A 17,175-nucleotide genomic window follows, 5' to 3' on the forward strand; every position below is an offset into this window, starting at 1 on the left:
AAAACAAATTCAAAAGGGGAAAAAAGATTTGGATATAAGACCTGAACTCATAAAACTTCTAGAAAACACAAGTCTTTGACATCAGCCTTAGCAATGTTTTTGGAAAGGTCTCCCCAGGTAAGGGCAACCAACACTAAAATAAACAAATGGACTATTATCAAACAAAAAATCTTTTCCACAGCAAAGGAATCAACAAAAAGAAGAGGCAACATACTGAATGGGAGAAGATATTTGCAAATCATACCTCAGATAAAGGGTTAATATCCAAAATATATAAAGAATTTACACAACTTGATAGCAAAAAACACAACTCAATTAAATAATGGGCAGAGGGGGTGGCCTGGGTGCCTCAGTCAGTTAAGTGTTTGCTTTGGCTTCAGGTCATGATCCCGGAGTCCCAGGATAGAATCCCACATTGGGCTCTCTGCTCAATGGGGGGTCTGCTTCTCCCTCTGACCCTTCCCCCTCTTGCACTTTCTCTCTCACTCTCACTCAAATAAATAAAATCTTTTTAAAAAAATGTTTAAAAAAATAAATAAAGGGCAGAGGACTTGAATAAACAAATTTTCCAAAGAAGACATACAGATGGCCTACAGGCACATGAGAAGATGCTCAACATCACTAATCGTCAATGAAATGCAAATCAAAACCACAATGAGCTATAACCTCACACCTATCAGAACCTATCAAAGATACAAGGAATAGACTGGTAGGTGCCAGAGGCAGGGGTAGGTGGGCAAGATGGCTGAATAGGGTCAAAGGTACAAAATTCCAGTCATAAAATAAAAAGTCATGGAATGTAATGTATAGCATGGTGACTACAGTCATTGCGTACTGGTAAGTTGCCAAGAGAGTAAATCCTTAAATTAGATTTTCCACAGGAAAAAAAAATTTATAACTGTGTGGGGATGGACAGTTATTGTGGTGATTGCTTCACAATATATAAAATAATGAATCATTATATTATACACATCAAACTAATATAATGTTATGGCTCAGTTAGTCAGGCATCTGCCTTCAGCTTGGATGGTGATCCCAGGATCCTAGGATTGAGTCCCACATGGGGCTCCTTGCTCTGTGGGGAGCCTGCTTCCCCCTCTGCCTGCCGTTTCCCCCTGTTTGTGCTCTCTCTCTCTCTCTCTGCGACAAGTAAATGAATAAAATATTTTTTTAAATGTTATATGTCAAGTACATCTCAATAAAAAAGATTAAAAGACAACTTAAAAGACAACATACAGAATGGAAGAAAATATATGTGAACCCTGTATCTGACAAGAGACTCGTATCCAGATTATATAAAGAACTATTACCATTCAACAAAAATACAACCGTAAAAAATGAGCAAAAGACTTGTGTAGACTTTGCTCCAAAAAGATATAAAAATGGCTAATAAGTACATCAAAAGATGCTCAGCATCATTAGAGAAAAGCAAATCAAAACCACAATGAGATATCATTTCATGCTCGCTAGAACTAGAGCTATAATCAAATTAACAGAAAATAAAATTGGCGACGATGAGGAGAAATTAGAACTTTCATACACTGCTGGTAGGAAGGTAAAATGGTATAGCCTCTGTGGAACAATCAATTCCTCAAAAAGTTAAACACAGAATTACCATATAATCCAGTAAAGATATATACCTAGGATTATACCTAAAGAACTAAACACAGGTATTCAAACAAATACTCAAACACAAAATTCATAGCAGCACTTTTCACAATATTCACAAGGTGAAAACAACCCAAATGTTGATCAATGAATGAATGGATAAACAAATTGTGATAAATACGTACAATAGAATATTATTCAGCCATAAAATGGAATGAAATACTGATACAGGGTACAATGTGGATGAGCCTCAAAAATATTATGTAAGTGACAGAAGAGTAACACAGAAAGTCATACAATGGAATTGTATGATTCTATTTATAAGAAATATTCAGAATAGTTAAATCCATTAAGACAGACAGGAGATTGGTGGTTGCCCAACCTGGGGGAAATGAGGTATAACTGCTTAGTGAAAATTATCTGGAACTAGATAGAGGTGTTGGTCACAAAAACTGTGAATGTACTAAAATGTGACTAAACTGTATACTTTAAAATGATTAATTTTATGTTATGTGAATTTAACCTCAATTTTTTAAAAAATTGCAGTAGGGAAGACAGTCTTTTCAATAAATGGTGGGGTCAGATGGAAATAAAATAATGAATCCTGACATTTACCACATACCACATACAAAAATCAATCCTAAATAGATTATATAGCTAAATGTGAAAGTAAATAAACAAAGCTTCTAGAGCAACACTGTCTAACAGAACCTCAAGATGGTAGAAATGTTCTGCGCTGTCCAACACTAGCAATATGTGGCTAGTGAGCACTTGAAATGTGTGAATACATTTCCAGTTATATTTAGTTCAAATTTAAATAGCTACATGTGGTTAGAGGCTTGTGTATTACCATACTTCTAGAAAATAATATAGGGACTACTTTCACAACCTTGGGGTAGGTAAAAAAGAAAAGGTTCATACTAACTAAAAAGAAAATAATGGCGTACTAACTAAAAAGAAAATAATGGGCTTTGTTAAAACTAAGAATTTCCTTTTTTAATTTTTTAAAAGATTTTAAAGACTGGCATATCTAGTACACTCAAGGGAATGGTACAACTAGAACTCTCATTCAGCACATATAAGAATGTTAACTGGTCTAATCACTTTGAAAAATAATTTGGCAAGAAAAGAAAAGAAAAAAGGGAGGAAGGGAGGGAGAAGAAAAGAAAGAAAAACAGTTTGGCAAAATTTACTAAAACAACTCAGGAGTGCCTGGGTGGCTTAATCGGTTGAGTGTCTGACTCTTTGTATTGACTCAGGTCATGATCTCATGGTTGTGAGATCGAGCCCTTCTTGATCTCGAGATTGAGGCTTCTCAATCGGCAGGGAGTGTGCTTGAGATTCTCACCATTTCCTTCCCTTCCTCCCCCCCTTCCCTAACTCATGCCTGGGTGTACACCCTCTCTCTCTAAAATAAATAAATCTTTAAAAGAAAAATAAAACAACTTAACATACTCTAAGATACAACAATTACACTACAACAGAAATGTATATATTAACACACAAAATGATACATAAGAGTATTTGTTAACAACAGCAGGCATTTAACATTGGAAATAACCTAAAAGTCTAGCAACAGAACAGATTCATGGTATATATATGAACAATGGAATACTATACAGCAACAAAAGTATAGCAGCCACTACTGCTATACACAACAGGATGGATTTACTTCACAATGGAGAATAAATTGGGAATAAATAAATAAATAAATAAAATATAAGTAATATTAGATATTAGATATATATTTATATCATATATTTATATTATAAATATTTATTATATTTATCATATATATATTATATTTGATAATATAAATATAATAAATATATATTTACCATATATTTATCATAAATAAATTTATAACATGTTATAAATAAATTTATATATTTATAATGATATTTATCATATATAAAGTATATAAATAAATATACATTTATATAAACATGCATATATTATATGCATGAATATGTATATTTATATATGAATATATAATATATAATTAAATATAAATATAAATAAATAAACATAAAATATTAAAAAATAAATAAAAATGGAAGAATGGAAGGGATAATAACAAGAGAACGACACAGGGGCTTTGGGGGCTGGTAATCTGACCTACTGTCAGTTGGTCAAAAATCTTAACTGTGGTAAGTCAATGAACCATAGCCTTAAAAAATATATTTTTTCTGATATATTTTATCTCAACAAAATTTTTTCATTAAAGAAAACAACACAGTAAAGATCCAGAAAATTTTAAATACATGATTAGCATTCATGACCTAAAGAATATGAAATACTGTACTTAGGGGAAGAAAAGTGAGAGACACAGCTAAAGAACATAGCCACAGCCACAGATGAAGGTAATTAACACAGGAACTATGTGTCTTAAATTACAGGGCCTTAGTCAACTAATGGTAAACAGCCACAAATCATCAGAGATCTAATACATACAATTATCTCAACTATTATCCCCATAAACTATTTTCCATAACAAATCTGTTTAAAAGTATTAATAGTATTAAAATAAATTAATATAAGAATGACAGATATGAAACATGTAGTAATACAGATATATACATGTAGTAATACAGATATATACTGCAAGAATTATAACTGTATTTTAGGAGGAGAAACTTTATCTTATACTTCTTTTAATTCTCCAAAAAACTCAGTATAGTGCTAGCACACTATAGACACAAAACTGATAGTTATATATGTGTCTGCACAGGCACGTTTATGTGTGTGGGTTTGTGTGAATACACATAAATACGCACACACATATATATACAACCCCACGTGACTGTAAGGCGTCAGTTCTCCCACATCCAAACAAGCAATGCCTCAAAGACAAACTGAAGACAGACAAAATCACTATTTCTTTCCTAATGTTTTCTCCCAATCTCTTCTAATTCTCTCCTATATGAAGGGAAATAAACAACTATTGTCATGACAACCATACTTAAACTAGCTTGTCAGTCTTCACGTTTTTTAAAACAGATGTCATTATAAAAGTTAACCTACTGTAAAGATGAAAAAGAACCAAATGATACTTTGTATTTATCAAGGAATACACTGCAGGTTACATGCCTATGCTCAACTATAGAGATGTTTCAATGTTTTAGTTCTAATGGAGGTAACAGCATGTTAAAAAAAGATAGGAAAACCTAAAAGAAGGCAGGTAAATGGAAATGTTATTTCCATTATTTCACTTCTCTCTTTGTTGAATAAAAAATTTTAGAAGATAACACTGTGAAGAACACAAGTCTAAATAATATCAATTACCCGATCATTCATGAGAAGATCTTTCACAATGAAAGTAGCTACCAAGGACTTCAAAGGAGCAGCAAATTGATCAGGTGCAAGGAGAGCAATATGCCCAATAGTAACCAACGGTGTTATGAGATGTTCCAGGTTGCTTGGATCTAGGCTCTTATGCAGAGGCTGGAAATGAGAAAAGGAAAAGAAAAGGAAAACACATTCAACTCTATGAATATGCAAATAAACTATTCACGTACTTCAAGTTCAAATATTTTTAAAAATTACAGAAGTTTCAAGACGTATACATGGTGTAAGTAGTAGCTTAAGCTTACATTTAAACTCCTATAGGTTATTTATGTTTAAAAGGCATCACATTTAAATATTGTCAGTTTTTGCCCAAGTCGTATCTTAGCAGTAGATAAAAAAAAAAAACTTCAGCATGGAGAACCATGTATATTTTATGACTACATACATGAACATGGGAAACTGCTAAGGCTCACCAATATCTACTTTTGTTCTACTTCCTGGGCAAAAGGACGCCTATACATACACACAGCATCCTCTGCAGCTAGATGAGAATATGTGAATGAGCTCTGGTTAACAGACTGTCAGTACAACAGACTGTCAGTGCGTGCCTGCACTGAGGCAAGTATGAGAAGTGTATCATCTCTGTATTCTCTCTCTTTACTCACTGGCAGGCTTAATACCAAAGGATCCAGTGGGACTTTAAGAGAAGCCAATTGTCAAAAAAAGTCTATGTGCCTAAACCACTGATTAGAATGCAATCCAAACACCCAAGGGACTTTTTTCAGGAGCCAGAAATAAGCTTTTTTTATACAGAGTCGCATGCATTCCTATGGATTTTTGTAGCATCAAATATTAAGTACCATAACTAACGCAATTTTTATTTTTCTGATAGAAAACCCTATCATTAATACACATTTTGCCATGACAAAAGAATGAGACTCTTCACATACCCATATAGAATATCTAAAATGAAATATTAAATTTTTAAAATAGAGAAGTCAGAAGAGTGACTATAGTATATTATCACTGGCATAAGCATAGAGAGAAGGGGACAAAATGTAAGAGTGTGTGTGTGTGTGTGCACGCACACATACATATGTGTATTATATTACTTATATGTGAATAAATACTGTCCAGAAAAGTACATTAGAAACTGGTTAACAGATTACCTCTGGGAATGTGAACTGGGTGGCTAGGGATACAGGGCTAAGGTGGAGGAGAAAACTTACTATTTTTACTATTTGGATTTATTTTGTGTGTTTTCATTTGGAAGCAAGTAAATATATTATCAAAAATTTTAGTGACACTTTTAATAGAGTCGATGCTGTCCTCCCATACCAAACACCAAGAATTCTAGGCTTGAAAAACAATACTAAATTGTTCTTCCCTAACATCTTAGGGTAATGTGAGGCTTTATTTTATCAAAAGCATATTTAAATGAGTTTGCTTCTTGCTATTCTTGATGACTTCCCTCAATATTCCATGGTACACCTAAATGTCAGCTTGTTTAGATTTTGAATAAAAATATGACCATGTAGTTTTTTTCAATAGTGAGTGTGATAATTTTACACAATAAGGTAATAAAGTCATTTCTGGAAAAGCAGTATTAATAGTCAGACCCTGGATTAATAGTAATCTCATGAAGGCCAGACAGATCTATAAAATCTTTTCTCAGAAAGCTAGCAAACCTATATATTATAGCAAAGGGTTACAGATTACGTTATGGTAAAGATGAAACAAAGTATCAGATATGTAATATCAAAATGAAAATAAAAGTACCCTACAAATTCAAGTTACTATCAGCATTATCCTACTCATCACCACTGAAAGGAACTGAAAGAAGATTAATCAAGGAAAACAAAAGCTTTCTAAATCAACATGAATTCATTAAAGTCATTCTGATATATAAAAACAGACCACAAAAAATATCTCCATCCCACAATGCACAAAATTTAAAATAAATTATTTGCTACATACAGCAAGATGATCTATGATAAAGACAACTACTTTTCTTCCTTGTTCAGGTCTTTAACATAATACATGAAAATATGAAAAAGTTAGCATAAATGTTCTAAAACAGTAGCTTCAGCATAATTTCCAAACTGTTTTCACCTCACTCAAGGCTACTGAACTAAAAATTTTAAGTTTGGATTTTATGTAACAATGCTAAATATTTAATAAGAATACTAAAGATAGCTCCAGATTACAAAAGATTAAAAAATGCAATGCTTAAAAAGCATAATAGTAATTTAAAGGGTAGAAAAAATAATATGAAATATGTATTTAAATATCATCCATCTGATATAAAATCAGGTCAGTGGTTATGTAAGTATAAATTTATTTGTGTTTTATATACCAATTATTTGTCCTATACTATACCAGTTAGTATTGACAAAGTTCCACATACTTCAGCAGTATCTTATAAATAGAACTTTAATTTTCAAACCTGTAAACTGACAGAATCATCTTTTAACTTACAGAATCATCTACTATCTACTATCAATACATACGATTTTTATGTAATTAGTTATTACCAAAAAATAGCTTCCTAATCCTAAATGTATGTCAAAAAATATAATTGTTTGATTTCTGTACTTGTTAGTACTAAATGTCTGAATAATCAGATATTGTCATATTTTAACCACTCATCAAAATTGATTATACTGATTCAAATTCTGAAAACATATCATAAAATGATACATCTCCAAATGTGAACATTCTATAATATCATTAATATGTTTTTTAACCACAAATTATGAAACAATTTTTTTTTCTTTTTACCTCAAATATCTGTGCAAACTGGGTCTCTTTACTAGAAAATATTGCATGGATACAATGAATAGCATATTTGGCTTGGCGGGGAGGTCCTTTTTTAGATTTGTGATGTAAAACAGGAAGCAAAGCTCTAAAAAAAAAATAAAGAAAAACAATGAATCAGCAAGACTCCATTAGATACTTTACCATTCATATTTTTTAAAGTAATGTCTTTTAAGAACAAAAACATCTACCTGAACTCATTTTCAATTGTCTCTAATTTTGCTTCATAAATGGCTACATTAAAAATATCATCCAAATACAAGATTTTCCATCCCCCCTCCTTTTTACTTAACAATTCTAAATGGAAACATGCAGGGCAACCCATTTCTTCTTAATGTCAATCCCATTAGCCTTTTTCATTCTCACTGCTATCACTCCAGCTAAGCTGCTGCCACCTTATACTAAGACCACTATAATGGGACCTAAACGGTTTCTCAAGTCTCTTCCTTCTCTGATTCACCTTTCACTTCATACCAGCACAACCTACATAAAGGGAAATCTGATTATAAAACCTATACAAATTAAGTGTTTATTGTGTTATCAGGTACTATTAAAAGTCCCAAATGCTTGCCTTCATGCTACCAGCATATTAGGGACAAAACAAATTATAATATATAAATTAGCAAAATATGTGTTATGTCAAATTATAGTAACTGCTGTGGAATTAAAAAAAAAAAAAAAGAAAAGAAAAAGAGGACAGAACAGGGAGTAGGGACTGGTGTGTATTACAATTTGAAAGAAGGTGATTACAGAAGACCTTTCAGATAAAGTAACACTTGAGCAGAGTTCTGAAGGAAGTAAGGAGTAAGTCATGTAACTACCTGGAAGAACATGTAGGTATGGTATCATTATACTACACAAAAACTTAGAATGAATACGGAATACAGCAGGATCTCTTGGCTCAACTATTTATTCAAACATCTTACAGTGTAAGCAACTTCTGAATCCACCTCTTGCCCAATAACCAACCCAGTGTTTCAGTACTGAAAATTCAGATATATAATTAATTCAATACAGTAAGACAATAGCAGCAAAGTATAATAAAAAGACAAGTGACAAACTAAGGGGAAATTCTGCGTTTCGTTTCACAAAGAAAGGGTTAATATCCCTAACATAAATTCTTTCTACAAATACAAAATGACCAGCAATATCTGGGACAAATGGGTTGGTCATAAAAAAATAGAAAGCTCTTCAAAAAGTAGATACGCAAATTACCCTATGATGTGCGAAAAGATGTTTACTTTCACTCATTTACAAAAATATATATGAATATATATATACTAAGACTTCTGCTTCACATGATGACAGTTTATCTGAGACGGGACATCCTCTCCTAACTTAAGCAAGCAGGAAACCGACAAATATATGAAAGGTTTTAGACACTGGGCAACAGGTAGCACATGACTATAATCCCTAAAAGATGGGAAACACAAGAGAAGAGCCTAACATCTATTCCCACTTACTGCATGCAAAGCTCCAGGCTGCTATGTAAAGCAAAGTAACCCAATTAGAGCCTGGTGGTTGCACAGAGTTGAGAGAGACCGAGATGGGAATTGAGGCAGCTATAATTTCTAGGGCAGAGTTCCACAGAGGAGGGAGCTACAAAGACAGCAAGAGAGCTTGAATTCTGCATATCCACAGAGGGGTGTCCCAAGTCACTGGCTGAATAATGATCAGTGCCATGCATGAGAAAAAAACTACCTGAGACCAGTAAAAGAACACTGGAAAAAGTAAGCTAAAAAATTCCCTGACACATGCAAGGCTGCTAGTGATTTCACGCTTCCACCAGCCACAGTAGAAGACCTTGTAATACAAAACCACGAAAAAAAATTCATCAACAGAAATAGGCCCAAAAGTGTTACAGGTGACAAAATTAACAAGGACATTAAAACCACCATTATGAATATGCTCCACATGCCCAAGAAGAAAACATGAATATGATGAGAACAGAAATGAAATACATTAAAAAGACCGAAATGGAACTACTAAATATGAAAAATACAAAGCCTGCAATGAAATATATATTAATAGAATCAAAAGTAGATTATATGTTACAGAAGAAAAAATCAGTGAACTTGAATACACAGCAATAGAAACTATGTAAAGTAAAACAAAACAAAACAAGGGGGGAGATAAGAATCGGGCATCAGTGACCTGAAAGACATTATTAAGTAGTCAAAAGTACATGCAACCAGAGTCCCAGAAAACAAAGAGGTGAGGAGGGGAGAACAGAAAACAAATTTGAAGAAATTATAGCCACAATTTTTCCAAATCTGATGGAAACAGACCCACAGTCCCCAAAATCTCAACAAGCCTCAAGCAGGGGAAACATAAACCATTCCAAGATATACCATTATCAATTTGGTAAAACAGTGATAAAGAAAAAAAATCTTAAACACTGTCTGAAAAAAAAAATACACAATACATACAGAGGAACACTTATCAAAATCTATCCAGTCCAGAAAATAATGGAGTGACATCTTTTAGGTAAGAAATGATAATAACTATCAACCTACAATTCTGAGGAAAAAATGTCTTTCAATAATGAAGGCAAAAATAAAGATTTTTTTTTTCCAGAAAAAGAAAAACTAAGTTAGGTACTTAAAAGCAGAACTATACAATAAGAAATATTAAAGTTATTCAAGAATAAAATGATACCAGATGAAAATATGGATATCTAAAAAAACAAAGACTAGGTGCCTCCTTAGCGCAATAGGCAGCACGTCAGTCTCATAAAAAAATGAAGACCAACAGAAATGGTAAATGTATGTATTCAAATAAATCTGAGCATGATATTTTAAAAAGATAATAAGTTATTTGGACACATTTGGAGGATGCTAGTAAACTCACTATTTTGAACACTGTTATATAACACACAAAAAACAACAGCATTTAATCTGCCTTTCCTAAACAGATGCAACACTGGGGAACCAGAAAATAGACAAAAAGTTCCTCTTTCTAAAAGTATTCAGCTAGTAGTGAAGAATGACAGAATATCACCATTAATTACTACGTCTCATCAGTTACTAACATCATAAAAAGAGAAGTAAACAGATATCATGTGCCTCCTTACAGAAAAACACATTACCATAAAGTGGTTCTATAACAACAAAAAAGTTGAACTGGAATCCAACCAGGCCTCTGCACTGAACTATCACTTTAGAGAAAATATAAGAAACCCATTAAAATATGCCAAAGGCATACAATTAGCAAAAACCAGTCTATATGAAACTCTGCAAGAGAAACCCAGTTTCTTCATCGAATACAAAGAGAAAAAGAGAATTGGAGGGGGAGCCTACAGGAAACAAAGCACTTTAAGAGATTTATCAACAAATAACAATGTGGATCCTGATTTTAAAAAATCTTTAAAAATTACATTTTTGAGAAAATTAGATATTATTAACATTAAACAACTGATGTTAACTATGTGATAAAGGCATTATGCTTTTTTTTTTTTTTAAAGAGTTCTTATCTTTAGAGATACTTAGATGTTACAGATGAAACGATATATATAGTCCGTCATTTGCTTTCAAACATAAGGGGAATGGGGAGTACATACATTAGAAATTAATCAAAAGCAGCTGTTTACATTATTCATACATAAGCTAGTTTTTGGATACATGGGAGTTCATTATAATATTCTAGCTACTTCTATGTTTGAAAATTTCAGTAATAAAATGTATAAGAAGCAGAGTCTCACCAAACAAACCTTTTAGTCTATGGTTTGTGGCTCCTTTGTGAAATGAAAAACTATTAACTCCTGGTGACTTCAGTACTAAACTCCCTAGATAAGATGGGTCTTCTCATAGATCAGACTTGCCAATTCAAACATCCATAATCCCTTTTCTCAGTAATCAAGAGAAAATTACAGGTCACACACATGTAAAAAGCAATTTGGGTTGGAATTTTTAAAGACAGAATGAGAAATTTTATGCTCATCCAATGTTTTGCATACTCATTTAAACAGAAAAACAGAAATAAACCAAAACAATAAACAAAGAAGAAAAAACACTTTCAAGAATTCTAAAGTACAAGGCAGAGTCTGAGATGTTAGTGAAATGTAAATAAAACAACTATCTTCTGATTGTTTTTCTGCCACTACGTTGCTATTAAAAGAAATACTTCATTCCCTTGCTAAATGATTTTCTAATTCAATTTTTTTCCCCTGATGATAATCATACACATGTAGAAAACGCAAACAATACTGAAAAACACGTTTAAAAACTACTGAAGAAAACACTCAAAATTCCACTACCCTAAAATAATTACTGTTAATATTTTAGTGAATATATGTCTAAAATTTCCCTTACATGCACACATATATTAAGTAAATGAGGATACAAAATACAAAGTATTTGGAAACATTTTTTCACCAACAATGCTGGAGAGAACCTCCTTTGTCAATTTTAATGGCCATATGGCTCTTTAGTGGATAGCTATACCACAACTACTCTAACCAGTCTAACCTGATGAGCATTTAAATATTTTGGATTTTTTTTTTCATCTTAACAAAACCATGAACATCTATGCTAGTTATTTACATACTGTTTCTGAGCTTTAAGGTTTAAGCCTCCCATAATCTGCTCTGAGATCCTAGAGATATAAATCTGAAATTACATTTCCTAGACTCCCTCAAGAGCTGGCTTCATGTTTAGGTTCTTCCAATAAGAGACCCCAGAGCTTCTTCAGGCATTCTGTGCAGTAGTTTCACCACTCCCCCAGCAACAGTTAGGATACTCCTACAGTGTCAGCTAGTTAGGTGATATTGACAGGGCTCTTCCATCCAATGGACAGTTCTTAACACCACTTCTCTCAATTGTTCCTCCAGCCCTAAGGGTGGTTGCAGCTTCCAGCAATTCATAATCTCTGGGTTACCAAAGCAACCTGTTGCTCTTTCATCCTTCAAACGTCTGTATTAATTAATTTATGTTTAAAATACCTGATATGCGGGGCACCTGGGTGGCTCAGTGGGTTAAAGCCTCTGCTTTCAGCTCAGGTCATGATCCCAGGGTGCTGGGATTGAGCCCCACGTCAGGCTGTCTGCTCAGCAGGTAGCCTGCTTCCCCAGCTTCTCTCTCTGCCTGCCTCACTGCCTACTACTTGTGATCTCTGTCTGTCGAATAAATAAATAAGAAAAAAATCTTGAAAAAAAAAATACCTGATATGGTTTCTGTTTCTCTGACTGGGCTCTGACCCACATAATCATTAGGTAGATACCTTTTCTAATTATCTCCGGGGTAAGTTCCTGAAAATGAAACTGCAGTGCTGAAGACTGCATGCATTTTAAGTTTGTATGCATTACCACACTACCAACTCAGAAAAGCTGAATCAATTTATAATCCAATCAAGAGAGTTTTGTTGGAATGCTAGCTAACACTGGTTATAGCACATACATATTTTTATTTGTATTTGCCTCAATTAGTATTAGTAGGCATAAATGTCTTTTCTTGATTGATTTGAGGGGCTGGAAGGATTTCCAGTTTATGAATTTCCTGTTAATTTCCTTTGCTAGTATTCTACTCTGAAACCTGTTATACTTCTGTTAAGAGTCTTTATACATTAAAGAAACTTTTTCTAAGTTATGCATATTGAAAATAGTTTCCCAGCATACCATTTGCATTTCTAACTTATTTCATGATTTTTGCTTTTATCTAAATGGTGTTCTCCCCCACTAAAATATAAGGGCAGAGTTTGTTCATTTCAACAGAACCTTATATACTCCAGTACCTTATATACAGTAGGGCTCTATAAATATATTTTAACAAGTGGATATTTAATTATACAATCCATCAGTATTTCATAACTTGGCATTAGCATCCCTTTAATCACAAAAAAAGGAGTTATAGAAATGTGCTGGTTATTATTAGTACTTTTATTAATTCATTTTATATATTAAATCTTTGAAAATCTTGGACTCATCTCAAATTTATGAAAAACCAAGATAAGCAGTCTATATTGATTTTTCCTTTCAAAACAGCTTGCCAGTTATTTAGTGGGTAATATAACTTTTCCTAAATAATTCTTTCATTAAATATTATTTTCCTCCACTCACTATTATAAGGTTGCAAGTTTCTTGTATAGTTTACTCCGAGGCTTTCTGGTTTTTACTCCTACAATATTTTCAAAAAGTTGTTAGTGGTATATAAGGAAAGCTCTGGATTTTTACATACTTATTTTGGCTACCGTGGTTTTGGTTTTGGTATTTTCAGTTGGATTCCCTTGGATTTTCCATGAAATGCCATGATAACTTTGCTTTCTCCTTTACAGCAATGTACCTATTACTTTATTTTATTTAATTACATTAGCTAATGCTTCTAAAACAATGTTAAATCATGGCAGAGATAGTGTATTTTCCTCATTTTGTTCCTAATTTTACTGGGAATGTTTTTAGTGTTTACTACAGGACAATGCTTATTGGTTTGAGAAAAATTTATTATGTTACAAAAACACTTAATCTTATTTTATTGGGTTTAATTAAAAATAAGACACATATTTTTATCAAAAGCCCCTTTAGCATCTATCAGAATGGCCTACTATGTGCCCTTTTCCCTTTTACTCAATATTATAATAAATTATAACATGAATATTAGGCTTACTAACACCAAACTTCACATTTGACCATAATATATATTTTTGAAATTTTTTAAAAAAGATTTTATTTATCTGTGAGAGAGATCACTGGTGGGGGTGGGGCAGGGGTGGCAGGGAAGAGGAAGAAACAGACTCCCCGCTGAGCCAGAAGCTAGGAGCCCAGAGTCCTACAGGGGCTGGACACGGGGCTCAATTCCAGGACCCTGAGATCATGACTTGAGCCAAAGTGACCAAGGCACCCAAGCACCCCAGCCATAGCTTATCTTTGTTTTACTGTAGTAAACTCTCTTTTTACTAAAAATTTACTTACAATTTTTGCAGCAAAATTAGTAAGATCTGTCTTAAGTTTTCTTTTGAAGGAATATCTGTTATCCAGTTTAAGCCTCCTGCTTGTTATCTTGGCTTTATGAAAGAAGTAATCTGATTTTTTTCCTATGCTTCAAACAATTAAAAAGAATTAGAATGCTTGGTTTCTGGTAGACGTGAAATACTTCCAATAACACACACTTCCACTGGCACTTTTCTCAAATTTTTTTAAATAATTACAGCCTAATTAGGTTTTCTCCCATTCTTCTTGAGCCAGTTTTATTTATTTACATCATCCTTAGGGTAAAATCCAAGTTTTCAAATATTTAAACCATAGATATAAACACATCTAAAATTTAAATAGAAAGAAAAGCGATGAAAAAAGACAATCCGATATGCAAACAAAAGGAAAACAAAAGTTGGATTTAGATGTGCAAGTAAAAGTGAATGCAAAGGGGAAGAGTATATACCTTGGTAGACAAGATTCACAATATAAAATGGTTAATTAATTCATTTCCTGAGTTTTATGTTTTAAAGAATATCCTCCTTTGTCCTTAAGCCCACTTGGCTACTCAGGAAATTCTTCAGTTAGTATTTTTTTTGTCCCTGTAAATGCTCTAGCGGTTGAATCATTAATTTCAGAAATCTTATGTGGTTGAGAGAAGTGAACATCTTTCTTTTTCCACTGTACATAATATACTTCCTTTCCTTTGCTATTGATGTTTGTGAAATCACTTCTGTACTCCCTGAAAATTCAGTAAATTTCCACCAAGATGTTCCTAGAACATGAGTCCTCTTGATTTCCAGAGTGACATTTTCATTCATTCTAAACAAGTTTATTGTTTTCTGGTTTTTGTTTCTTTTTACTATTCTCCATTTTCCATTATTCTCTTGTTTCCTTCACAGAAACCAATTAGGACTTTTCAGTATCTGCAAATTATTTTCTTTAACTGCCTTCATTTCTATGCCCACTCTTTCCACGTTCTATGTAATTTCCTCATGCTCTATCTCTAGCTTACTAATTACATTTTTTTTTTTTTTTAAAGATTTTCTATTTATTTGTCAGAGAGAGTGAGCGAGAGCGAGCACAGGCAGACAGAGTGGAAGGCAGAGTCAGACGGAGAAGCAGGCTCCCTGCGGAGCAAGGAGCCGGATATGGGACTCGATCCCAGGACGCTGGGATCACGACCCGAGCCGAAGGCAGCTGCCTAACCAACCGAGCCACCCAGGCGTCCCACTAATTACATTTTTGATAATTATTCTGCTCCTTGCTGCTCATAATAAATTATACTTTATAATAGAAGTATGTTCCTGTGATCTTTATCCTTAGTTCTGCTACTCCTTTTATATATATTATTTTTGTTCTCTTATTTTTCCAGATATCATTTGCTGCTTAACTTTCTTGGCAGTTTAGAATGGTTTAAAATTTTCTTTTTTCTTAGAAAAACTCAGTTCTCCCAAAGAGTTTATTATCTGCTTTCTTTGGAATATTAAAATATCTGCTCAGGTTTCATATTTGTTAATTTATGTGTACTCTGTTAACTCATCTTTGAACAAAAGAAATTCTCTGGCTCTGCCATTTAAACACAAAGGCAAATATTATCTCCCTGATAACTCACAGGATGCCTCTCTTTAAAAATTAACATCTAATAACTGATCTTTGGGTACCACTCTTAAAAAATTAACATCAAAGCTCCCAACTCATTAATCAGTTGGCCAAGTGAGTAGCATGGAGGAAGGGCCTGGAACTAAATGTAGTAAGTCCTTTATCTCTGTGTAATTTCTGAATCTACTGAAAAAACCTGCCAGTGATGAGAACTAGCTAGCACATGGACTATGGCTATATCCTATAAGAGGACTCTTAATTTTGGCATATCTGCCTACTCTGGGAGTGAGCCAGACTCAAGAGAGACAGGAGGAGTCAGAACAGAAACCATAGTACATCACCATTTTTGTTTAGTGGGGAAGCACACAATTTTTTCTGTGCCTATCAAGTTGGTAGTAAGGCATTTGCTTCACAGTTCTACTAAGCCTCACCTCTAAGCTTTGCTCCTCCTGCTAAGGAAAACAGGTCAGTCCACAGAAAAATGGTGTGACCATCAAGTCTCTCCTTTTGTTCTAAGACAGCAGAAATGAGACTTTTCTTATTTCTCTCAAAACCTGCCTACACCTCAACCTCCTCCTCTAAATTAGCAAACAACAGAACACTTACTATTCTCTTGATTCTCTGGATTCAGGAATATGTGTATCAACTGTCAATGTTCTCACATTCAATTCACTCTGGATGACTTACTTAGCAAAAATTCTATCCAGTTTGTGGTAGCTTCCACTTAAGATACATTTTTCTTTTGGTTCTTCAGAATTATTTTGGTGAATTCAAGGGAAGATAATTTAATAAAAACACAACTTTATCATTTTTCTTCAATATCCACTCACTCAAGTTAATCATTTAAAACATAAAATATGCATACATATTTTATCTCCTGAAGACATATACTATGAACTACTTCATCAAGAACAGTGCATGCACACACCGCAGGTATTCAATATCAGTTGATTTTTCTC

General features: G+C 33.3%; 1 protein-coding gene across 7 annotated transcripts in view; it reads right to left on the reverse strand.

The window, feature by feature from the left end:
- The window catches only part of PDS5B (PDS5 cohesin associated factor B), a 204,956-nt gene that overhangs the window by 45,858 nt on the left and 141,923 nt on the right, over nucleotides 1–17,175 (reverse strand). For all 7 annotated transcript variants that reach the window (XM_059144774.1, XM_059144775.1, XM_059144770.1 and 4 more), the window contains 2 exons: nucleotides 7,678–7,801; nucleotides 4,894–5,052 (listed from right to left, as the gene is read on the reverse strand). In XM_059144774.1, the coding sequence (XP_059000757.1) occupies nucleotides 4,894–5,052; nucleotides 7,678–7,801 (283 nt within the window). The remainder of the gene's footprint in view (nucleotides 1–4,893; nucleotides 5,053–7,677; nucleotides 7,802–17,175) is intronic.

Source organism: Mustela lutreola, chromosome 13 (genome assembly GCF_030435805.1).
Source record: "Mustela lutreola isolate mMusLut2 chromosome 13, mMusLut2.pri, whole genome shotgun sequence".
In the NCBI taxonomy this organism is placed as follows: domain Eukaryota; kingdom Metazoa; phylum Chordata; class Mammalia; order Carnivora; family Mustelidae; genus Mustela; species Mustela lutreola.